General features: G+C 29.3%; 1 protein-coding gene and 2 long non-coding RNA genes across 3 annotated transcripts in view; all 3 read left to right on the forward strand.

The window, feature by feature from the left end:
* The window catches only part of Cad87A (cadherin 87A), a 183,977-nt gene that overhangs the window by 149,733 nt on the left and 6,467 nt on the right, over nt 1-27,777 (forward strand). The window contains exons 3-8 of the mRNA XM_015326845.2: nt 2,845-3,062; nt 20,254-20,511; nt 23,435-23,569; nt 26,652-26,844; nt 27,193-27,503; nt 27,594-27,749. Coding sequence (XP_015182331.1) covers nt 2,845-3,062; nt 20,254-20,511; nt 23,435-23,569; nt 26,652-26,844; nt 27,193-27,503; nt 27,594-27,749 — 1,271 coding nt within the window. The remainder of the gene's footprint in view (nt 1-2,844; nt 3,063-20,253; nt 20,512-23,434; nt 23,570-26,651; nt 26,845-27,192; nt 27,504-27,593; nt 27,750-27,777) is intronic.
* Nucleotides 3,546-5,303, forward strand: LOC149032693 (uncharacterized). Its single transcript, XR_016176411.1, has 2 exons — nt 3,546-4,237; nt 4,624-5,303. It is a non-coding gene; the product is annotated as an uncharacterized LOC149032693 (long non-coding RNA).
* Nucleotides 5,407-7,151, forward strand: LOC149032694 (uncharacterized). Its single transcript, XR_016176412.1, has 2 exons — nt 5,407-6,084; nt 6,471-7,151. It is a non-coding gene; the product is annotated as an uncharacterized LOC149032694 (long non-coding RNA).

The raw sequence follows: 27,777 nt of genomic DNA on the forward strand, positions 1-27,777 counted from the left end.
CTCGTTGCTTGTGAAAACCGTTCGCCTTTCGTGAGTTTATGTAAAGAAACGATTTTTCTCTTCAAAAAGAGAGAGAGAGAGAGAGTGAGAGAGAGAGAGAAGATACGTGTATCGTAAACGAGGAAAGTGGAGGACCGATAAAATGCTTCTCACTATGTCGAAAAAAAGAAGGTCTTCGTTTCGTTTCTCGAAAATGGGAACGGGATTAGTTGGATGAAGAAAAAGAAAAAAAAAAGAGAAGAAAAAGAAAAAGCTCTGATCAAAGCTTTCAAATGGATCAATAAAATTTGATCAAAGTTTTTTCAAATAAAAGTCTAATAATAAAGCGAATAATACTGGCCAAACAATTCAATCGTCATTTTTTATTTTTATATTCGATTCAAAAATAAATCATCATCATCGTAATTTGGTTTTATTTTCGAAAATGATTATAACATTTCAACGAATGAAATAATTTCGAAAGATATGACAAGCTTATCGTTATTCCAATTGAAAGGAAACACGATTATTATTATTATTATTATTATTATTATTATTATTATTATTATTATTATTATTATTATTATTATTATTATTATTTTATGATTTATGCGATACCGCAGCAATTACATCTGAAATAATATCTAATGAAATATATTTTCACGCAAAATTTAGATTGATATTATTTCACTAACGATAATCGAACATTTGTCACGATCGAATATATCGTAAGAATGGTTTCAAATGAAATAATATAATAATGCTATCCTAATCGTTTCTCTTTTTTTTTTTTTTTTTTTTTTTTTTTAATTTAATTCGTACAATTCACAAACGAGACGTGACATAATCAGAAACGTCTACTTTTTCGAATATAACTAGAATAAGTAAAAAAGAAACGAAAATATGTCTTTTATATTTTCTTTCCTTCTTTCTTTCCTTCATTCTTTTCTTCCTTTCATTTTCTCAATTCTTTTAAAGAAACAAAATGGTTGGACGTTACAATCCTTAACGATAATCGTGAAACATGCGTGGAAACTGGGCTTTACTACCACTCGTTAGTTTTCCCCCTTTTCGGAGAAACGAAAAATGTTATTACGAAGTAGAAAATAGAAAAGTAATAAGAGAAAGAAAATAAGAAAGAAATCCCTTCTCCCTTTTTCTCTTCTCTAACCACCTTTCTCTATCTTAAAAAAAAAAAAAAAGGAAAAAGAAATCACGCGTTACATTTCCTTTGATGTTACATAGGTAGAAATTTTGTCAAGACTTCTTTTTCTTTCAAAAAAAAAAAAAAGAAAAAAAAATCGAGAACTTTTCAAAGTATCTCAACCAAAGCTATGATTACTTCTTTCCTAAACTCACTTCCCTCTCCACCTCCTCCCCTCCATTTACCTCTAACTTTTTCTTTTCTACCACCAGTTTTCGCAAGTTTTCTAATAGTTTTACGATAGGTTCTTTCTACGTGGCTCGTATCTAACTTTCCAATGGTTCTATTACTTTCATTTTAAAATTTATTTTTTTCTTTTTTGGTTTCTTTTTTACAATACTTCAAAGAAAGAGAAAGAAAAAAGGTCTAGACTGAACCCCCTTCACTTTCTTCTTCTTCTTCTTCTTTTATTTTATTATATATTACTTAAACGTTTATCAAATTTTTGTTATAAGATAATAACTACGATAAAAAAGAAGAATTTAACTTATGAGGCTTCTTTCTTTCCACTTCCTCCCATGGTTCAAAATTTTAATTTATTTTTTCTTTCATCATTCATCCTTCTTTTTGTTTTGTGTTTTCTCGAGACTTCCTTTTTTCTTTTTTGTGGCTTGTAATAATAAGACTTTATGTGTGTGTTCGTTGTAATTAAAAATTATCACGAATAATGTGGAAAAAGAAAAAAGAATTTATTAATTAATTAAGAAAAAATTAAATTTCATTGTATAATACAAATGATATTATAAATGTTTTATTAAAATGTAATATAATGTGCAGTATAATATCATGTCTCGTGTAGAAATATATGTGTAATAGGATTATACATATATATATATTACATTTATATATTATACTTCATATAAAAATAATTTGATAATTTAATCATTTACAATCTGTTCAAAACATTTCTATACAATTAATGCATAATAACTAATTTTAATTATATTAAAATAACATACAAATATACATAGATTATAATTATAATATTAATTCATAAACGCGTATTATTAAACGTCTCAACTAATTCATTTTATAGTACGCATTAATTAACTTCATACGTATAACATAATAATTAATATTATTATTTACGAATCATTTAATAATTAAAAAAAAACCAAAAAAAAGAAAGAAATACGATTGAAAATTTAATCGTAATCATTGAATACGTTGAAAATCGTTTTAGTAACTAATATTATAGAATATAAATATATATGTACAGGGTTTCCCATTTAAATAGATCCTCTTAAATATCAAGGAAACCATCGATGATAAGATATCTCGTAAACTAAGGATTTTTCACCATAAATTGTATTTTAATGCTTTTATATAGGTAACAAAAAACTGCACTAATTGGCTCATTAAAAAATATATGATTTCATTTAAAAAATCAAAGTTCACTTTCGTGTGACTTTTACGAGTCCACCTATAAAAAAAAAAAAAATTAACAATATCAAATAACGTGTCTTCTTGAACCATTCAACTTTTATTCAATACATTTTATAATTTCTACCATTAACGTTTTGAAGATATTTAAATGCAATACAATTTATAGGAACACCATATATATATATATGTTTTATAAAATTATTCCACGTGAATGGCAATGAACGCATCAACGATAATGAATTATTTTAACATGAAAATAATTATATACGTTTCAGGTGGTAACAATGTGAACGAACCACCAATACTAGAAGCAGGAGGTTACCCTACAGGTTTACCTCTATCAGAATCGACCAAAGTTGGCACGTCTGTGTTCGTCCTAAAGGGCTACGATCCGGAAGGATCGCCAGTGAAGTATGGCATACAACTCACTGACTATTTTGTAGTCGACCCACGCACAGGCGCCATCAAGTTAGCAAAGCCCCTGAATCGTGAGGTAAGAAGTCGATCGTTTTACTCTCACTCGAACCATTTTTTATTTTTTTTTCTTTTTTCTTCATCCCCCAACATAGAAGAAAGAAACAGAAAATAAAAAGAGTCAAGAAAAAAAGATGATTGATATATTTTAAAAATCTTTTACTACGAATATTAATTTATGAACAATATTTTATTAATATATAGAATAATTAATAAAATATTATTAGTAACTATAAATATATAATATTATTTAAATTAAAAATTATATTTAACTTATATTTAAATTATAAAGATAATATACAAATAAAATTTATTATATATAATATTATATATATATATATATATTAATTTATATCTTATATAAATAAATACATTATTGAAAATGAATACATTAATTAAATAAAAAATTAAATTTCATCATAGAATTTAAATGATATAAACGTTTTATTAGAATGCAATATACTATGTAGTATATAACATCAAGTTTCGTATATATATATATCTATCTATATATATATAAAAATCTCGTGTCACAGTTTTCGTTCCCATACTCCTCCGAAACGGCTTGACCGATTTTGATGAAATTTTTTGTGCTTATCCGGTATCTATGAGAATCGGCCGACATCTATTTTTCATCCCCCTAAATGTTAGGGGTAGTCCACCCCTAAACTTTTTTTTTTCATTTTTTAGACAAAATTTGTAATTTCTATTTTTTTATGATACAACATACAAAAATACATACAATCCTCAATTTTCACCCTTCTACGATCAACCCTTATTTTTTAATAGCCATTTTAGTAATTTAATCATTTTTCCTCTCCGGTCGAAAACTGATCAATCGTCATTTATTTAGTTATTATTATCCCCGCCAGATGTCTATAGGTGTCACTTCTGACCCAGTAAACAGCACGGAGTAGGGATGAGAACGAAGCCGGTTTCCTTTTTTTTTACTCCCTACACAGTTGTCGGCCATCATTATTGTTTATGCATCAAGTGTAGTAGTAACGTTGACAATTATTATTTTGCTATCTCAGTGTAACTCTTATATTAACTTTTAATCATTCCTATTTTATCAATAATAATTAAATTATCAATTTTGAGTGTATTTTGCACGATTAGTTAATCAAGTGATTTTATAACCTCAAAAGTACTCAACACGTGACACGAGCTTCCAATAACAACGGATTTTGTGTTGTAAGTATACTTTTTTTTATTTATATCGAAAATGTTGTTGATCTTATAAAAATGTAATTTTAATTTAATTTTATTAAAAAAATGTAATTGAACAATTAAGATTTTCATAGTTTCCAAAAAATCAATCATTATGAATCTTTATTTTGAAATGTCAATGGAAATATTGGTTGTATGAAAAAATTATAAGAGACAATGTTTTCATAAAATTTAATTTTTTACTTTTGTTTGGAAAATTTTTCCATAAAACTTATATTTTTGTTATAATTTCATAAATTAAAACTAATCATTTCAAAACTGCGGCAAAAATCCTGGCCCTAATTATACTTTTAACATTTTTCATCATTAAATAATTTCATTAATTCTATTTATGTATGTTTTGCTCGAAGGATTACTATGCGTATCGGTTGATGATTAGACGCGGTCAGGACAAAATCATTCTACGATTTCGTGAACTTTGCCAACAATTCATAGTAGACATGTACGTGAAGATAGGGAGCGAATGACTATGATACTTACGATTTAATCAACAGAAACTGCGTGCGGAAGAATACAATCACTTGCGTGGGACTATTGTAAACAACGCCGAAACCGCAGAAATTGGTAATTCAGTCATTCTACCATAATCGTACATAGGCAGTCCACGTTACATGCAAGAATATAAAAAGGAAGCTATGACTTTCGTGCTAAAATACGAACGGAAAAACATCGTACAATCCATAAAACTTACAGATTTATAATGTTTCTTTTAGTGTTATTATGATTAGTGATTATCATATTATTGCGATATGTAAATATATAATAGATTAATTGATGTTATTAAGTACAATGAATTAAAGAAATGGATGTTTGGTGTTTTGAAATTATGCTAGGTGCTAAGTTGGAAAAAAACGCATGTAATAAAACAAATTTCAATAAGATAAGATAAGCAGTTTCAGAATTATTAATAGACAAATAAATTGTGACACTGATTTTTATATATAGACTTTTATTTATTAATTAATATATAGAATAAAAAATTATATAATGAATTTTATTAATTAATAAATTATCTTTGTTTTATCAGTTTTACGTTCTTTCATTTAACGATTTTTAAATCGATCTGATTTTGAAAAAGTTTTCACCTCAAAAAAAGCCACAGCAACGCGTGGCCGGGGCACCCTAGTATATATATAAAAATCTCGTGTCACAGTTTTCGTTCCCATACTCCTCCGAAACGGCTTGACCGATTTTGATGAAATTTTTTGTGCTTATCCGGTATCTATGAGAATCGGCCGACATCTATTTTTCATCCCCCTAAATGTTAGGGGTAGTCCACCCCTAAACTTTTTTTTTCATTTTTTAGACAAAATTTGTAATTTCTATTTTTTTATGATACAACATACAAAAATACATACAATCCTCAATTTTCACCCTTCTACGATCAACCCTTATTTTTTAATAGCCATTTTAGTAATTTAATCATTTTTCCTCTCCGGTCGAAAACTGATCAATCGTCATTTATTTAGTTATTATTATCCCCGCCAGATGTCTATAGGTGTCACTTCTGACCCAGTAAACAGCACGGAGTAGGGATGAGAACGAAGCCGGTTTCCTTTTTTTTTTACTCCCTACACAGTTGTCGGCCATCATTATTGTTTATGCATCAAGTGTAGTAGTAACGTTGACAATTATTATTTTGCTATCTCAGTGTAACTCTTATATTAACTTTTAATCATTCCTATTTTATCAATAATAATTAAATTATCAATTTTGAGTGTATTTTGCACGATTAGTTAATCAAGTGATTTTATAACCTCAAAAGTACTCAACACGTGACACGAGCTTCCAATAACAACGGATTTTGTGTTGTAAGTATACTTTTTTTTATTTATATCGAAAATGTTGTTGATCTTATAAAAATGTAATTTTAATTTAATTTTATTAAAAAAATGTAATTGAACAATTAAGATTTTCATAGTTTCCAAAAAATCAATCATTATGAATCTTTATTTTGAAATGTCAATGGAAATATTGGTTGTATGAAAAAATTATAAGAGACAATGTTTTCATAAAATTTAATTTTTTACTTTTGTTTGGAAAATTTTTCCATAAAACTTATATTTTTGTTATAATTTCATAAATTAAAACTAATCATTTCAAAACTGCGGCAAAAATCCTGGCCCTAATTATACTTTTAACATTTTTCATCATTAAATAATTTCATTAATTCTATTTATGTATGTTTTGCTCGAAGGATTACTATGCGTATCGGTTGATGATTAGACGCGGTCAGGACAAAATCATTCTACGATTTCGTGAACTTTGCCAACAATTCATAGTAGACATGTACGTGAAGATAGGGAGCGAATGACTATGATACTTACGATTTAATCAACAGAAACTGCGTGCGGAAGAATACAATCACTTGCGTGGGACTATTGTAAACAACGCCGAAACCGCAGAAATTGGTAATTCAGTCATTCTACCATAATCGTACATAGGCAGTCCACGTTACATGCAAGAATATAAAAAAGGAAGCTATGACTTTCGTGCTAAAATACGAACGGAAAAACATCGTACAATCCATAAAACTTACAGATTTATAATGTTTCTTTTAGTGTTATTATGATTAGTGATTATCATATTATTGCGATATGTAAATATATAATAGATTAATTGATGTTATTAAGTACAATGAATTAAAGAAATGGATGTTTGGTGTTTTGAAATTATGCTAGGTGCTAAGTTGGAAAAAAACGCATGTAATAAAACAAATTTCAATAAGATAAGATAAGCAGTTTCAGAATTATTAATAGACAAATAAATTGTGACACTGATTTTTATATATAGACTTTTATTTATTAATTAATATATAGAATAAAAAATTATATAATGAATTTTATTAATTAATAAATTATCTTTGTTTTATCAGTTTTACGTTCTTTCATTTAACGATTTTTAAATCGATCTGATTTTGAAAAAGTTTTCACCTCAAAAAAAGCCACAGCAACGCGTGGCCGGGGCACCCTAGTATATATATATATATATATATATATATATATATTTCATTTCATTTTATTTTATTTTATTTTCATTTATTTTAATTAAAGGAAATCCACGATCTTAAGGAATCCTTTTTAATTGTCTTTCTTTTTCTTCAAATTTTTTATTTAGAATTTTATTGGAATCACTTATATAACACTTTTAGTTGGATTTTTATTCTTTCACATTAATTAAAGTAATATAATTATACCTTCCTGCGAGATTTATAAACCGTTTTTACTTTTATCTCTGAATTTTTATAATTTGTAAAATGAGAAATTCGAATCAAACGTGGTAATTATCGTGCGTTTGTATTTTTTATCTTTGTTTTTTTTTTTTGTTGAAACAGAAGGTGGAGGGGATGGGAATTAATTGGTTTCACTTAAGCTCGATATTATATTATATTTTAATCTCGTATTTTATTAACCATCGCGAGATTAGAATTATGTATATCCAATTTGTAAGTATTATAATGTTGTTCATCGTGGAATCGGTTTTGGTTGTTGCTGATACGTTTATCCTCGCGAGAATGTAACGCTTCAGTGAAAACGTTAACGCGTCTCTGGATGCCCTAATTTATGGCACCACACAAGGTAATCCTAATATCGAAATAGATTATATAGATATATATATATATATATATAATATATCCACATATATATACGTGTGTGATATAGGTATATGGTAATTATGGAATTAACGAGATAGCACTACGAATATATCCTTAGTCGATTTATATTTATAGTAATTAAATTGAATTATACTTATATTTATTGCTTTATATATTTTAATAATTACATATATATCTTTTCTTTTTTTTCGTATTAGATGAACGCATTAAACTTATTAAATACAAATTTTAATTACTTTAAAAAATAATTAATATCGTTTATATATTAACGTTAATAGTAAAAAAAAATAATAATAATAATCTTTTCATAAAAATATTTAATTACTTCAATCTTCTCTTTCTCTGTCTGTCTGTCTGTCTGACTGCTTTTTTTTTTCAAAGAATTTTTCGAGAAAAGGAGAAATAGGAAACGTCTCTGATGATCCTTCTAATTAAGCACGGAAAGCCGTCTCCATGTAATCGTAGATTATTAATCCACCGTGGAAATAGGTAAAGGGAAACTATGTATACATGTATATATGGATATATGTATAGTAAAGGCATCAAAGGAACGACACGTACACCGGCTTGATACACGCATCGTTATTTCCGCATTAGCAGTAACACGTAAGCAGACTCTGCAGCTGCTATTCAATGAAATGCATAAGCTTCAACCAAGTGAAACATTATCAATCTAACGAAAGAACTTTAAGGATACATTATCTAAATGAACAATTACGAAATAATAATTTAAAGTCATCGTTAATTATTATTATTGTTGAATAGATTTCATGAATTAAGATTTCAGACGTATCTACGGTATGATTAGTCAATGATTTATATGTCTACGAATTCAATGAAAAATATTTTTTATCAATAATACACTGAAAATAATAAATAAAATTAATTATACTTTAAAATGGCCTTTTTAAATAAAATTTTTACGACTTATCGTTCCAAAGATATCTTCATGCGTGTTAAAAGACTTTTTTTATAAACAATTACCTTTTTTATTAATTATTTATTAATTGTTACGTTATTTTTATAAATTGTTAATAATTTGATATTCTTTTCTGTACAAAATAAGATGAATTTGATTCGGGAAGATTTGTTTATAACAATTTGTTCATAGCATATTATTTATTAATTATTAACAGTAGGATTAAATAATAGATGAAAGTTTTCTCTTTAAAATGATATATTGTTCAATTTTCTACGATTTTTAGTTTTTGAGATATTCTCGTTGGAAATATAAGACGTTTACGTTGACACACTGACCTACATAATTTCATTCAAATTACTCATTAGGTCATTGACCTGTTACTACGATCAGCTGTAGTAATAGAATTATGAATGAAATACTTGAAAAAGCAATGTCTTTTGAACGAAAAATCATAGAAACATGAAACCACTACCATTTTAAAGTAAAAATTATTCTCTATTTATTTATATGTAATAACAATATTGTTATAATAAAATCGAATTTGTTAATAATTTTGTGAACTAACAAAACTTTGTTTTCCATCAAAAGGATATAATTACAATGAAATCATACGAATGTCTATTAGAATGATATAAATTTAATTTGTTTTAATATTAATGTATTATTTAATTAATAAAAAAATAAATACAAAAAAAATTTAATTAAACCCACGTTTCAAGTCACATTTGACATGTTGATTAATCAATATTACACAGAGACAAGCGTCTATTAATTATATACAATCAATAATGATATAATTAAATTTTCATCTTTGAATCTTTGATGAACAGTTTTTCAAAACTAACCATATTCATTAAACGTTGATAGGTATAAAAAGTAAGAAAGAAAAAAAACAAAAGAAAAAATCTATATGAAAAGTTATATTTATAATTCTATAATGACAGTATATTGCATAAAAGATGAAAAAAGAAAAAATAATCCACGAGGTATAATATCATCCTTAGGAAGAAAGATAAATCACTAGACGGTTGGTTGGTGGATGCACGTGGAACACCAGCTCGAATATAATTAATTGTCCTTTACTAACTGGGAGCTGCTAGGAAGAGGTATCAGGAAAAGGGACAAACCCGTTCGTCTTCCTTCGCGTTTCAACGAGCCCTACAATGAGTTGGCCATTGACCTCGAAGAAGAAAAATCGTTAATCAAGGATCTCTCTTGTATCGGATAATTAATAGACGCTATTGATTAGCTAGAGATTAGCGAATTAATTAAGCGAATTTAATGAAAACTACGACGAGTTACTACACCAAAGTCGTTATTTAACTTCTAATTCATTAATTAAAAGCTTAAGTATTTCTACGAATTTAACGAAGTAACTACAATTACAAATATATATAGAAAGAAAGAGAGAGAGAGAGAATATGGATGTATATATATATATATTGAGCCGTTTATTTCGAAAGTGATTTAACAATAAGTCCATTTTTTGTTTTGTTTTTTATTTCGTAAAATATTTTTTATAACAGCTAATTAAAGGTAGTCATGATAATATGATCTATACTTGTTTGTTAGTACATTTAACAACAAACAACTGACAAATAGATTTAAGCAACTATCCAAATAAATGGCTCATTTATTTTATTTTATTTTGTTTCGTTAATTTTTGTAAAAAAAAGAATACACCTATAATTCCGTTTTTTTTTTTTTATACACGATCGAATCTAATTCTAAGAAGAACATTTTCCTTTTATCCCCAAGCACATATCTCATCAGAGTTGAAACAAAATAGTATTATTTATTATTCTCCGATATAAATATATTTTATTTCAAATCACGAATTTTCTTCTTCTTCTTCTTCTTCTTATATTTATTTTTAATTAACACGTATTTTTTGTATAACACTATCGATATTTTATCGTGTAGAAATAAAAACTAGGTATTCACTATTCAACATTAATAATTTTCATTCATCAAATCGATCATGAATAGATATTAATGTTACACGTTTTAATGTAACGAGACGAATGAACGTTGAAATGAATAAATCGTATTCTAATTACTTTTCTAATTTATCTCGAATCATAACTAACACAAGACTTTTCTTTTCTTTACTTTTCTATTTTTAACACGTATTCTTCGGATAACATTCAACGTTAATAATTTTTAAAAACGACTCGTGCGAATCTCACTATCCGTAATAACATCGATGAAACGAAAAAGATGAGATATGGAAAAAGATTAAAGAAAAAAAAAAAAAAAGAAAAAAAAATCTAAAGATAGATAGATAGAAAAGAAGTTGGTTGGGTGAACGGGCCGACCGGATGGAGGCGGAAAGTGGGAGTGAGTGGGAGGGAGTGGAAAAGAGGATAGGAAAAAAAAATAGAGAAGAGAAAAGAAATGAAAAAGATAAAAAAAAAGAAAAGAAGAGAAGAGAAGAGAATATGGATCGAGGTTTCTATTTCAAGCACGTCCTGATCGTAGCTCTCGACTTTCCAACTAATTCTAGAGAGGAGTAGTAAGGGAAACCCTTCCTTTCCTTTCCTTTCCTTTCCTTTCCTTTCCTTTCCTTTCCTTTCCTTTCCTTTCCTTTCCATCCCATCCCATTCCATCTCTTTCTTTTCCTGGCTGTTTGAGACACACGAATGTCGGCTTCACAAAGTCGAATGTGGTGGGTAAGTAGGAGGAGGAGTGAGAAGGGGAGGGGGAAAGGGCCGATACTAGTCGCGTTTCTACTTCTACCTGCTTGTATAATACCTCTACTTATACCTATGTCTTTCTACGTGCGTTGAAGTGCAACAAAGATGGAATACGAAAGAGTAAGAAGCAGAGTGGGGAGGGGGAAGGAGGAGGGAATCGTTGTCAAGGAAGAAAAAGATGGAGGATAGGGGAAGGGAGGGGGAATCGATGGGTACATCGGTGTCAAATTTGTCGGCAAAGCGAAACGTTGCATATAAATCGTTCGACCATGGGGTTGAGGTTGGGGTTGGGATTTGGGGTGGTAGGGGGTGGAGAATAAGAAAGGTAGTGGTTCTACACTCTTACAAAGTCTAGTGATTTTTATTCCCCTACCTTCCTTCTCTTTCTCTATCATTCTTATTCCAAGACGAATCGTGCGTGCAAGTTTTATCGTTTCTTCTTCTTCCCCCTTTTCCCCCACCCATCCTGCCACCTCGTTTTATAGAAATATTCTATCAGGTTATTACGAAACTTTTCGTCTGATGTTCTAATTGATATTAATCGATTGAATCTCGAATTAATCGTAATTTAATTATCTATAATATATTTATTTGATATTAAATCAACCGAGAAATTTCGTGTATACCAATTTCTGACTGTGAACGATCAAATGCAATTGCTTTATATATATATATATATATATACATTTTGTCAAAGGTTACTTACAATTTTGTTCATAATTATATATTTTATTATATTATATATTCTATTTATTAGCATTTTTTAATATTGTAATTAATATTTAATTTTAAACACTTTTATCTCACCGAATCATCGTATATCTCTAGACACAATGCTTAAATACGTATCCGTGTTAGAAAATAAACAAACAAGCAAACAAGATATAAATCAATTAAACATACTAATAATAATAATACATATATAATAATCAATTTAATATAATGTATAATATTATATACATTATAGTAAAAATTATAATATATGTTATAACACAGATATAAATCAAAATTAATTTGATGACTGTCTCACTTACACTGTAACGAAGGAAAAAGAAGTGGAAAAATATTTGTAAAAAAAAAAAAAACATTTAAAAAAAAGAACGAACAAGCATCGTTTGTTCGTAATCAAAACAACATTCGAGTATACAATAGTTTCAGTTTACATTAATATTATTCATAAGGCTAACGTACGAACGTAGGTGTTTTAAAGCTAGACAAAACACACGTGTGGCGGTGGGGGGGGGGAGTAGAGGCTTAGATATTGCAGCGTGAATAATTTCCACAACTACCATCACCATCTTCCTCCACCACTCTCAACCCCCTCTCCCTTTTTTTCTCGTACCATTTTTTTGCCATAGAAAAGGAAACGAAGTAATAAAAAACAAAAAATAAATAAAAAAGAAAAAAAAATAGAGAAAGAAAAAGCAATATATACAACAGGATAGCGGCCGATATATCGGGTGTACTGTAAATAATGACTTGGAATCCGGGAAGGAGGGGTGAGAGGAAAGGAGGATCGCAGGGATAGCGAGAATTCGAAAACGAACTAGAAAAAGGCGGTTCGCATTGGTCGACCACCAGCGGCCGAGCTTGCAATAAAAGCTCTCTCTTTCTCTCTCTCTAAACTAGCCAGTAACTGGATGCTTTTTTTTCTATTCTCTCTTTCTTTCTCTCTCTCTCTCTCTCTCTCTCTCTCTCGCTCTCTCTCTCTGTATTTCTGTTTTCCACTGCTTTTTTCCTCGGTTTCTCTTTTTTGTTGAGCAACTCTCAAGCCTAGCAGCTACTGTTAGGTACTACTGTCCGACGAACGTTTCTATCAATCTCTCTCTCTCTCTCTCTCTGGTTTGATTGCTATGCGAATTTTCAAGCACTGTTTACATAACTTCGAAAAAAAGGATAGCGATAGATTGATACAAAGGATCGTACAAATTGTTACTTTTAATTTTTTATTTTTTTTATTTTTTTTTGTTTGTTCTTTTCTTTTTATTTCTATTTAAACATCATATCAATCATCTAATGCACTTGTACGAATTTATTATAAAAAAAAGAGAGTGTGAGAGAGAGAGAGAGAGAGAGAGAAAATATGTGCATATAGAGACAAGCATATAAAAAATTGTATTTTGTTTTTTGTATTATTTATTATTACATTTTATTGTTGATCATATTTTATTTCATTACATTGGATTGGCAAGAAAGTAATTTCGGTTTTCTAGTGTGAAATATTACTTTCTTGCCATCCTAATAATATTATATATATAAATATATAGTATACATATAATTAATATATAATTATATATTATTAATTAATATATTATTATATATAATATTATTATAATATTAATATATTATTAATTATTGTATATTATTATAATATTATATTATATAATTAATATATATAATTTTATAATATGTATAGTATATATATTTACACTTACTACCAAAATAACTTTCTTGCCAACCGAATAATTTGTTTTTCTTTCTTTTATTTTTTTATTTCCTTATTTCAAGTCACACCCGATCGTTTTTTTTAAATCATTTTTTAATTAAAATTGTATTCAAACTAATGTAAAATTCTAAAATTATTTCAAAAAAGTTTATAAGATTTGTAACGTTGCTGATAAAATAATTGACTTCATTGTAATTTTATTTATATTTCTAATTTTTTTATTTTTTATTTTTCCTCCCTATTGATTATTCTTTTATTTTGTTTCTATGATTTAACAAATATTATATATAAAAAGAAACACGCATATACACACACAAATTTGTATTCTTCTCATTCGTATTTAACGCACAATTATTTATAGTATCGATTTTTTTTCTATTCCTTTTTTTTTTTAATTGTAATTTTGTTTTTCTCTATTTCCACCTCAATATTACGGATCATTTGATGATCCTCCTTTTTCTTCTTTCTAATTTAATTTTTTTGTTGTTCTTTCTTCTCTTCTTTTTTTTTTTTTTATATAAATTCACGTCGCAATATTCACAAAGTTGGACGCATGTACGACGTTAGGTAGCATGTATAGGATTAAACGATAATTCGATTAATCGCTGGCGGACGGGCGCATTAAATCGATGAATTACATTACGGAATCACCGATGGTGGTAGATGCACACCTGCTTCTCGTTATCATCCCTACGAACGCAGGTGATATTGTACAATAATGTAAAAAAAAAAAGGAAAAAAAACAATGTATACAAGATAAGATAGAAATGTAAAAAAAACAAAGGTGAGGAGAAACGAAAGTGGGTTGGGTTAGGGGTGAGTGTGGGGGAGGAGGAAACTTATTTTTCATTTCATTTGTTTTCTTTTTCTCCTTCCTTCTTTCTTTTTCTTTTTTTTCTGTTTTCGTTTTTTTTTTGTCGTCGTAGTCGTAATCGTAAATTCTGTTTTTCTCTCTTCGATAAATAATTTTCCAATGTTCCACCTGTCTTAAATAATTAACGAAGGTGCGAGACCAACGTGCCGTGAAAGAAACGGGATAGTTTATCGGATAATAAAAGAATTAACAGGAGTATAAAGGTAAAAGAAATATAGAAAACGCATTAGTAAAAGATAAAGAGAAACAAATAAAGAAATAAAAAAAAGTACTTGAAATTCACTTAATTATTAGAGGAAGTACTAATGAAATAATACGATTGTCAATAGTTGAAAAAATTAATCTTATAATAATTAACAAAAAAAAAGATACAGAATGACATAGAATAAGATTACAATACGTTTGTGTGTATTGTGTGTACATTTGTATACATGTATGAATGTGTTATGTTTACATGTAAAAAAAAAAAAAAGAACAAAAATATGTAAAAATTAAAAACAAAAAAAGAAAAACGTGTATTTCATTTTGATTGTATCGTGAACATTCGATTTTGATACTTTAATTTCGACACGGTCGATGTCTCTCGTTAAAAGCACCTTTAAATATCCTGATTACATTGCTATCGCAAAAGCGCACACACAGATACCCACATACATACACATATACAATATATATATATATATATATATATATATATATCTATATATATATCGTGAGCACGCTAATGCGTGATGTCCGTTTTAATTGAAATTCGTGATTAACTGTAATGACATGCCATAGCGAACAGTAATATCCTTATTAGCCGTAAGAGAACAGTATAACGTATACAGTATGATGACGTATTATTAGAAGGATACGTTAATGTTCATCAAATATATTTATATATAATCCTTCTGTTTATTCATTTCAATAAGTTTATGTTTTCCTTTTCATTTATTTGCTTATTAATATTAACGATACATACGCGTGATTAATTTTTCCTTTGTAAAAAAAAAAGAGAAATCATTAATCAAGTTTATATGTAGCTACGATTAAGTTAAGTCAATGATTTCTCGTTGTAAAATATCATTGATCAAATTTATATGTATCTATAAAATTAAAATTAGTCAATGATTTTTCATTGTAAGAAATCATTGATAAATGACTCGATGAATCATTGACTAATTTTTTCATCGATACTTACACATTTTTCACAATTATTTTTTTTTACGGTGAAAAATTATAAATAAATCACTGAACAAATTCATGGATTGAATTGACGTAGATTTATTTTTCATTAGTGATAGAACCTGTTATAATTTAACGAAATATTTTCCATATTGATTTATTACTACTTCTAAAAAATTTTTTCGTTATTTTTTTTTCAAAATAGAAAAGTGATAAAAGCAGAAATAGAAAAAAAACATATAAAGGTAGTCAATATTTATGATAGAAAAATTTATATGAAAAGTGCACGAATAGGATAGGAGGGAGTAGAAGGGATCGGTGAAATATACAGCAAGTAGTCACGTCCGTGCATGGTCAGCCACAGCCAACGTAGTAGTTACGCACTATATTTGCACCGTCCGTGATCTGACCACATTTCGATTTATACTACTTGATATTACTTTAAATATTAGAAAAAACATTATTGACGCAATAAATATATATATAATAATTTTAATAAAATATACCATTTATATAAGTACATAATAAATTTGAAATATAAATAAATATAAACAATGTAGACTTAAATAAAAAATAGAAACAACATCAAAAGTTCGTAGACGATATTACAAATCGTTTTATATATTCACATTTTCTTTGCTATTTAAACCAATATATATATATATTTTTTTTTTTTTTTTTAATCGTAATATTAAAAACTCAAAACACAATATTTTACAATATTAATTTCAAAATCATTCGAGTCTCGAATTAAAATGTTTAAAATTTAATTCATTTAAAATTTAAACGTAATATGATTTAATAATCCTATAAAATGTATAATAAATCGTTACATTATATTAATGTTAAGTAATTTATTTAAAAAATAAACACAATGCTGAAAGATAGATGAAACGTAGAGACGGGAATATAGAGAAAATAGAATTTACATTTGATTTTGTTAATTTTCTCTCTCTCTCTCTCTCTCTCTCTCTCTTTCTCTATCTCTTTCTCTTTCTATGTTTCTCTCTCTATTTCGAATTTCTCGTCTGAGTCAGTACAGCACATAAATACGATTTAACGATGCTACGTTCTTGTCCAATTTAAATTGATATTAACTGCATAGAGAGAAAGGGACAAAGAGAAAGAGAGAGAGACAGAATAAGAGAATGAGTGAGTCAGTGAGTGAAGGACCACAGCTCAAACTAGTCGTGGCTTATAGGAAGCTAAGATAAATTCAACTGGAGAACGAACGACTAAAACGTGTACACCTAACAAAGACACACATGCACAGTCACAGACACAGACACAGATACACGTTAATAATGAATGTTCATTTAGATTGCTTGTTACTCATTGTATATTTCTATTATATTATATTATATTATATTATATTATATTATATTATATTATTATTATTGTTCTCATTAGAACACAATTGTATTTATTATATAAATACCAAATTATGATTTTGTATATATTGTACAAAAATAACTTCATACGTATAATCAATTTCATTGAATTTCGTGAAAATATGTTAGTATAGTATTGTATTAAAAACAAGACAAAAGATCCCTAAATCAAAAAAATCAACAAAAAAAAAGGAGAGAAAAATTAGTATAAAATTTTTCCTGAAAGATAAAGCAAAAAAAAGAAATATATTTATGACGAAGAAATAAAATCTAAAAAGGAGGGAAGGAAATAATAATAAAAAAAAAGAAAAAAAGAAAATGAAGTTCAATTATCAGCTATTATTACATCGAATAAAATGATTTACAGACGATATAATGATTGAAAAGTTATATGACAATGTAACAACCAACAATGAAGTATTTATTACTCACGTATGAGAATTGTGAGAACTTGAACGTAAAGAAAAAAATCAAATAAAAATAGGAAATAAAAGAACTGTACCACAACCATCACCCATCTTCCCCTTTCCCCTTACCCCTTTCTTCACTCCTCTCACCATCTACCTCACTCTCACCCTTTAACCTTGCCTTTCATTTTTCCTTCTTCATTTTTCCTTCTTCTTTTTTCCTCTTACTTGAAAAACCATGCAAGCTAACTCGTATCGTGCTTGTCGGTTGCAACAGAAGTAAAATAAAAGGGCAAAAAGGAAGTGTAATCTCTCTTTCTCTCTCTCTCTCTCACACACACACACACACATACACACACACTTGCTCACTTTCTCTCTTTTTCTCTCTTTTAGTCTTTTGTCCGGTTTTTCAGGATGCCTAGCACGTACACACGATACACGACTGGTACTACCAAGAGTAAGAAAGAAAACTGGGTGAGGTTGAAAGAGAAAGAGAAAGAAAAGATTGGAAAGAGATAGGAAAAGGAACAAGGGGGAGGCAGGAATGGGTGGGTGGTTTAGGGAGGTACCAAAGGTATTCTGAAATGGGGAAAGGGAGGGTAAGGTATGGACTGAGTTGACCGGGTGATGTCGACCGGACCGCAGTTTGTTGAAAAAGAAAAAGAAGAAAAAAAAAGGGAAAAAGAATGAAAGGGTAAAACAGTGTGGCAAACGAGAGAGAGAGAGAGAAAAAATGGGAAAAAAAGGGAAAAAAGAGGAAGAGAGAGAGAGAGAGAAGGAAGAAATAACGTGTGTAACGGAGTTGTATTGTATTGGCCACACGAAAGGGCCAACCTATGGTGTTTTCTCTTTTTATTTTATTTTCTCTCTCTCTCTCTCTCTCTCTCTCTCTTTCTCTTTCTTTTAAAAGGTGGGAAGGGGGAAGGTGTCCCCTTGTCCAGTGACCAATAGAAAAAACTGGAAATACGAAAGGAATTATCTTGAAAAGGTTAAAAGTATGATAGGAAAAGGTAAAAGAAATCGAGCAACCAAGAAAAGGAAGAAAAAAAAAGAAAAAAAGAGAAGAAGAAGAAAATAGTTGCGTGACTGTTGCGTGTTGCACTTTCCTTACGTAAAAGGAAATAAAAGCCACAGCTCGTTTGAGTTCTAACTTGTACGTGCCCTAACACTTTCCTGTCTCTCTACTATGTATCCATCGTATTTTTTATCTTTATTATTATTATTACTATTATTATTGTTATTATTATTATTATTATAGGAAATGTGGGAAATGGTGGAAATAATTGAAAAAAAGGTTATCGAAAGAAACGATCCCATTTAATGAGACACCCGTGTATTTTACAAATTGTTATTTTTTCTTCTTTTTAATATACACTCACAACTACTATCATTACCTTTTCTATATATCCTCGTATAATATTCCTATCTTTTGTTTGTTTGTTTTTTTATTTCCCCTTCTCTCTCTAAATATAAAGTATAACAAATAAAAATAAAATTATTGAAAAAATGAATTACACACAAAATTTCTTTCACATATTATCTTTCCTTTTTTCCGGTTATAATAGTAGTATCGTGGTCAATGAAATTATCTCATACATCGATCATCTTTTTTCTATTCTCACACACTACGTTCCCACGCATATATGACTGTACGTCGCGCATGTGCGTATGCGTGTGCGTGTGCGCGTGTGTTCTGTTAAATACACAAACATGCTGGATTACGTACGTGGTACGACCACGTGATAAACCAACATCATTCGTTCACACATCGCTCATCCCGTGTCCCTCCCCCCTATCCTCCACCTCACCTCATCACACCTAGACTCGTCTCACCTCACTCCTCACCTCTACCCCTTTTTCTCTCTACTCTCTTCGAGGTCTCATTTTGTTCTCTCGTCTCTTCTCTTCTCTTCTCTTCTCTTCTCTTCTCTTCTCTTCTCTTCTCTTCTCTCCTCTCCTCTCCTCTCCTCTCCTCTCCTGAAGCATCGTTATTGCACGCATCGCAAATCCGTTCGTGGGAATTCATTCGTGATTCTTGATCAAGCACTTCGTCATCCGTTTATTGCAGTGTCCCCTCACTCGTTATTAGAAAAACGAAGATTTTAACGAGGGATGGAAAGTTTTCTTTTGTTATCCCCATAAACGATTATCGAACGATCATTAAAATTCAATTGATAATAATAATTATTGTGCACGTCAGGAACTTTTAATATTAATTATTATAGAATTTTTTTAAAGACGTACAAATTAATTGTTATTTAGTTATTAAAGATAAGAGTTAAATACAAATGTTAAATCCTGCTAATGTAAAATCATGCGATTGATTTTTTAAAAATAAAAAATGATAGATAATATAAATATAATAATGAAATAATTATATTATAATTTGAATGATTTATTTGATTCAATCAATTTTTTAATAAGTTTTTAAATAATTTTATTGTTGTTGTTATTTTTGCAGGAAAATGATACCATTCGTTTTCGTGTAACGTTGGAAGACGAAGTACCAGACGGACAACAACCAAATATAGTTGGTGTAGACGCTTATGTGATAGTACTCGACGAAAACGATAATCCACCGCATTTCCTCGGTGTACCATATGAAGCTGTTGCAGAAGAGGACTTACCTGTGGGTTCCACGGTTCTTCCGGGTATCAGGGTCTTGGACCCCGATCTTCTCGGTGACAACATCGAATTAACGTGTGTCCCACAGCCTCAAGTAAGATTTAATGCCCTATTTAAATATTCTAATCCAAACAAGAGACAGAGAAGGAGAGGACGAGTTCAAATAAAACATATGTTAGTTAATAAAAATGTTTATTTAAATGATACGTCAATTTAGGATGAAATTTATCAATAATTTTTTTATTGGGATAATATGTTTAAATAAAAAATATGTATGTATCTATTTTCACGTGTTTGTCAATGAAATATCGTTGATCAAATTTGTTTGTATCTTTGATAAAGTTAATCAATGTTTTGTTGCGATGCAATATCAATTAAATTTGTACGCAGCTATGAAAAAGTTAATCAATAATTTTTTTTACAACGAGAAATCATTGACTTAACTTTATCATACATACATACAAATTTGATCAATTATTTAGAACGATAAATCAGTAACTTAACTTTATCGTAGATAAATAAAAAAATTTAATAAATAATTTCTTACAATTAAAAATCATTGACTTAACATTATCGTAGATACATATGAAAATTTGACGAACGAGATTTTTCTCGCAATGAAATATCATTGATTTAACGTTACCGTACATACGTAAAAATAATGTCGACGATTAATTAAGATAATATATATTTTTCTTACTTTTTATTTTTATTGAAATATTTTCATATATACATATATGAATACAATATATATTCATATTTTCATATATACATATATATATATGTATATGAAAACCTTCTAAATAAAATTAATCAAGATATTTCGGTTTGGGTTTTACGTTTAATCAAGTAAATTGATAAAAAGAATAAGAGTGGGGAGTAAAAGGGGGTAGAGAGAGATCGTGCAATAGGTGAGGAATAAGGTGGTTGGTTGCAATGCATTATTAGCAAAAGCCTTGGTGCGCTTCCGTTTCTCCTCCTGAGTCAAACGTGTTCCATGGAGATTCCCTATCCTCGGCTAGCATGAAAGATGTATTAGTGTGCTACTGCTGGTATATTCAGTAGCTCACGTAAATGAAGAACCGGTGGCTTGGTGGATGAGGTGTTCTAGCATGCACGTAACGAGATAGAGAAAGAGTAAGAGAAAGAGAAAAAGAGAGAGAGACAGAGAGATTGTGAAAGTGTGTGTGTGAGTGAGAGAGAGAGGGAGAAAGATGGTAGAAGCTCAGGGCGCTTTGTAATTCACAGTTTTCCATTAAATTATCCACGCCTCTCATAGTTCTAATAAGTTCCCTACATCTAACTATTCCTATAGTACGAGAAGTAGTAATAATAGTAGTAGTAGTAGTAGTAGTAGTAGTAGTAGTAGTAGTAGTAGTAATAGTAGTAGTAGTAGTAGTAGTAGTAGTAGTAGTAGTAGTAGTTATTGTAGTAGAAGTAGCTTTCCCGTGTGAGGGCGGGGTAGAATATCCCTCACAGTATTCCCTGCTTGCCGTACAGGGCAACTAAAAGGGAACAAAAGGAACGCGGGAAAGAGCACACTCATGGGCAGCATGTACCACGTGGAAGGAGGAAACTGCGAGCGGGAAAAAGTCCGAGACGGATGAGAGAGGAAGGGCAGATGCCGGTGCTGATACAGTGGACGAGACTGACGTAGTCCAAGAAGTTAGGCAGTCCTGCACCGGCATCTGCCCTTCCCCTCTCATCCGTCTCGGACTTTTTCCCGCTCGCAGTTTCCTCCTTCCACGTGGTACATGCTGCCCATGAGTCTGTTCTTTCCCGCGGGTGTACGTCCAATTCTGTGTCCTTCTGTATTTCAATCCTTCTGTATTTCAGTCCTTCTGTTAAGGAAGTAGCTTCTAATTGTGTTTATTAGATACTGCGAGATTCCCCGCTTATTCAGTTCTTTTATAATAAGCCACCATGATGCCGTATTGAAAGCGTTTTTTACGTCAAGCGTTACCAATGCGCACCATTTCTCCTTGGCGTTCTCCTTTTTGCTAAGTACCGTCTCTATTGCCGAGATGGTAGTCCGTCCCTTTCGTTATATATATATAACACCCGAGATTCACGTTCCGTTCTAGAGTACCGTAAAACTTGCTCATGAAAGATACGAAGAATGGATAGAGGGTGAGGAAGGAGTGGTGGGAAATTAGTAGGTATAACGCGACGGCTACTACGTCATATTCGCTCGATAAATTCCACGTGCCGTTGGCCGGCAGACCAATAAAACTGTAAAACCTTTTAACTAATGGCTCAGCCAGCTTTACGACAGCAAACTTTAATGCCTCTCCTATCTTCTCTCTCTCTCTCTCTCTCTCTCTCTCTCTCTCATTCACTCACTCACTATTTTTTTTCTTTTTTCTAGTCATACATAGTAAACGAATACCCCGACCGTTTAACGCACAGTAGTTCATGTTGATTATGCGTTATTAATGGAGGGTAGTAGGATACGCACGTAATCAATTTTACGTTGATATTCTCTTTTTTTTATTCTTTTTTTCTCGTTTGTTTGTATTTTATTTTTTATTTTTGTTTTTCTAAATTTCAACACGTGGCCTCGTTATCATTCGTTCTCTTTCTTCCTTTTTATACTCTTTATTTTATTTTCTTTATTTTTTTCCCCGTTTGGGAAAATAAAATAATGCATCTGTGTTTTATTAACGTGACACACATATGTACGAGGTAATAGTAGTAATAGCCAAAAATATAATGTATCACGTGTTGTAATTATTTTTAATCTCCTTTTTTCATACTCGTACTTTGATTTTTTGTTTCTTCTCAAGAATTAACGAACGAGGAAGTAACGATGTAATTTGTATGAAAGAGGTAAGAGGAAAGTAGGGGAAAATGTAATAATATGCAGGAGATAATTATTAACAAAAAAATAAAATAAAATAAAAAGAAAACGAGGATAAGTGTCGTATCGTTAGATATAATTATCGCCAATGTAATTATGTATAATAATTATATGTATTATTATGATCGTAATAAAGTATTATTACATTGTGTTATAGTTTCTTGATGCTTGCCAAAAGTTCGGTATCGTCAACGTTGAAAAAAGCCAGAATACGTACGTCGGAGCTCTGGTTCTAAGGCAACCACTAGACTACAGAGAGAGGCCCTTCTACCAGCTACTTCTAAGGGCTAGCGTGAGTAGAGCTTGAAAATTGATTTTAATTATGAGCCTGGTATTATAGCTCTTGCCTATTTATATTACGTCCTGGAGAATAAATCTAAAGAACGAACGAACGAGAAAGATGATAAGAGAGAATTATATACCGGGTGAGACGTTTTAAAACTTTCATCAATAACAAAATATTACTCACTCGATTTTGATTTCCAATTTGGTGTTACCTTTGTAGCACATTAGCAATTATTATTCTTTATTTATAATTTTATTGTTATCTAATAAAAGTCTGCAAAAATTTAACAATCCTTTAATTAGGATTTCTCTAATGATTGTTCGATTTTTTTTATTAGATATTTTTTTTTTACAACTTCATATAAAAATATTAACAATAGTTTTTTGTCGAAACGAATTTAAGAAAACGTATACTTATAAATTTGAAATTATTTTAAAAAATTTTAAGAAATAATATTTTATAGATTTACATTAAAGCTTTTAAATAAAAAAAGCATGTGTGCATATCACGCAAGTTAGAAGTGACACCTTCAAATGAACAAGTTTCGAGGATAATTTATTATATAGTATTAATATAATATTATTTGTACTTTTAATTTGTAATTATTTATTTAATTATTAATTTTATTATAAAAATGCGCGCCTGTTCGTATGCAACCCTCCAGACACACTTTGAAAATGTTGCTTGCGAGCGCCATCTACTGGAACGGAATTTTTTTTGCAGTCAAAACTGTTTATACACCTATGTATGACGGGTTGCCTATCTTTCGGGCAGAAAAAATTCCGTCTCAACGGATGGCGCTCGCAAGTTACATTTTTAAAGTGTGTCTGGAGAGTTGCATTTATACAGGCGCGCATTTTTATAATTTAATAAATGTTTGCAAATCAAATATTTTTATAAATAATGATATGTTTGTCTTTTTTCTCTTCTTACGTAGTATTAAGGCCGTTTCTTTCCCCCACTACATCCCGGTTTTGTTTTCCCACTACATCATTTTTTCAAATCACACCTATTCTAAAGAAGTTTTCACTTAAAAAAAAATACCAACAGAAAAAGAACTATTTTGACAGTACTAGTTTAAATAAATACAACTATTTTAATGATCAGAAATAAATGATAATTTTAGTGTCAATTATTATCTTTAATAGATAATAATTTGTCAATGTAAATGTAAGCTCACTATGTGTATCAACGTCCTATTAAATATTAAATTTAATAATATGTCATTTCATTTAAAAAAAAGAAAAAAATGTGAAGTTGGCATTCATATATTTTCTACGTGTTCGTTTAGAAAAAAAAAGTATTTAACTCGAGATTACGGTACCTTTGAAACCATTTAAGTTTTCCCATGACACCATATTGTTCTATCACAAAATAATAATCGAGTTATTCCGGTAGCTTGTTTTAAATGGTTCACCCGGTATATATGTATAGCTTATCTAGTTACATCGTAATAGTGTTTAGGTAAAGTCTATGTATAGGTTGTCACACTTTATACATTACATTCTCTTCTCTTTATACCCCGATAAACAAAAGTTCTATCGATAATCTCGTAAATTACATGAGAAAGATAAAAATTATATTGAAATACAAAAGAAAAAAAAAATATATATATATATATATATATATATATATATATATATATATATATATGTGTGTGTGTGTGTGTGTATGTGTGGACGTGAATAAAATTAAAATAAATTAATAACTTTTTTTTTTTCAAAAGCTCACGTAATTACATGCACATCAAATATTTCGATGAACTAGCACGAGATATATGGGTCATATAGGGTACTCGTGTTATTCATTTTTTCTCTCCATCTAATTGTACCCTCATGTAAAGGGGTAAAAAAAAAAGTAAAATCTCCTGACGTCCAATTAAAAATTACGTGTCGATACGCGTTCGACAAAATTCGTGTGGTTTTCTTTGAAAAGTGAATTATTTCATTATATTAAATCGATACGACGATCAAGTAGTATTTGATCCTTGATGAAATTTTAATTGAAATTATTATAATAATTATTTTTTCGCCAATTTTTTTTTATTAATTATCGACAATATCTATAAAACAACGTAGAATGTTCTAGTCCTTTAAAATGGTTTTTTTTTTAAATCAAATCTCTACGATTTATAGTCCCAGAGATATTTTCATGCGTGTTAAAAGACTTTGTTTATAAACAAATACTTTTTTTATTAATTATTTATTAATTGTTACGTTATTTTTATAAATTGTTAATAATTTGATATTCTTTTCAGTACAAAATAAGATGAATTTGATTCGGGAAGATTTGTTTATAACAATTTGTTCATAACATATTATTTATTAATTATTAACAGTAGAATTAAATAATAGATGAAAGTTTTCTCTTTAAAATGATATATTGTTCAATTTTCTACGATTTTTAGTTTTTGAGATATTCTCGTTGAAAATGTAAGACGTTTACGTTGACACACTGACCTACATAATTTCATTCAAATTACTCATTAGGTCATTGACCTGTTACTACGATCAGCTGTAGTAATAGAATGATGAATGAAATACTTGAAAAAGCAATGTCTTTTGAACGAAAAATCATAGAAACATGAAACCACTACCATTTTAAAGTAAAAATTATTCTCTATTTATTTATATGTAATAACAATATTGTTATAATAAAATCGAATTTGTTAATAATTTTGTGAACTAACAAAACTTTGTTTTCCATCAAAAGGATATAATTACAATGAAATCATACGAATGTTTATTAGAATGATATAAATTTGATTTGATTTGTATAAAGAAAATAAAAAAATACATATTACAAAAGATTATTAATATAAATATAAAACTTGTATTAAATCACACTGAACTTAGATTTTATTCTAAAATTATCGTCACATCTTATTCATCGTTCTTAGTATTCAAAATTTGAGTAGATAATCAAAAAATCTGATGAAACGTCATATCTTTACTTCTATGAATAAAAGAAATTCGTGCAATTATAATAGATCGTAAAAGAGGACACGTTTTAAATGTCGTCTAACTCAGACGTTTCAACTTCTTCATTCGATTGAACGTTCTTTCCTTTTTTAATTTGGTTGTCACAGGATGGCTTGAACAATGGGACGACTGGCGTTGAGATAAAAGTCGCAGACATTCAGAACAGCCCACCGGAATTTCTCGACTCGTTAACTGGGGTAGTTCGTGAGGACGATGTCATTGGGACTTTAGTGATGACGGTTAAAGCGAGAGATGGTGACAGGGGGATGCCAAGGAAAATGTTTTACGAATTGGTCACCAGTGAGTCAATCATTCGAAATAACAATAATGTACATATACGAGTTTTTGCATGAAGGATCCGTATATGCGTTGCTAATAAACAAAAAGTTTAACATTGTTTCAAAATAACAGTTAACAAGAAAAGATTTTATATTAGGGTGAACTAAAAGTTAGCGCATTTATTTTTTTATTAATATTTTTAAAGTAAATTTTACAAAAACAATCCATTATGCAGTTTATGAAACAATTTATAATACAATTTATAACACAATAAACGCACGAATTTTTGATTCATTCATATATATTATATTTTTATATTATTTATATTATCATATATATATGATTATTGTGTTTTATTTTCTTATATAGATCCATTCGATTACTTTTTACTCGACGACGATACGGGCGAGTTGAGAACAGCTAAACCATTAGATAGAGAAGCATTGAAAGATTCAACGGGAGTATTAACATTAAAAGTGAGAGCACGTGAGTTAATAGATGGTATACCAGGTAACGATAATTTGACAGTTTCAACAGCAGAAGCCACTGTCACGATCAAGGATGTCAATGACGAAGTACCTACGTTCAATAGACGTGAATACAATATCGAAATTCCTGAGAATGTACCGGATGGTACACCGTTACCTCACTTAGACATGACTGTTAAAGACCCGGACGTTGTAAGTAGAAATTCAATGAACTCTAAAAAAAAAACTTTTCTAATGATATAATGTAATATATTTTGATCACGTCATTTTTCTTCCGGGTAGGGTTTAAATTCCGTATTTTCTTTACGTTTGGAAGACATAACTGGTGCATTTACGGTAGAACCATCTATGGCTACTGGAAGTACTTCAGTAAATATTCGCGTAACCAACGGTTCATTAGATTATGAGAATCCCAATCAAAGAAAATTCATCATATTGGTAATATTAATGAATTTCTTTTAATATT

This window comes from Polistes dominula, unplaced genomic scaffold (genome assembly GCF_049000335.1).
Source record: "Polistes dominula isolate Pdom_NZ unplaced genomic scaffold, Pdom_raw_medaka contig_73, whole genome shotgun sequence".
Taxonomy (NCBI): Eukaryota; Metazoa; Arthropoda; class Insecta; order Hymenoptera; family Vespidae; genus Polistes; species Polistes dominula.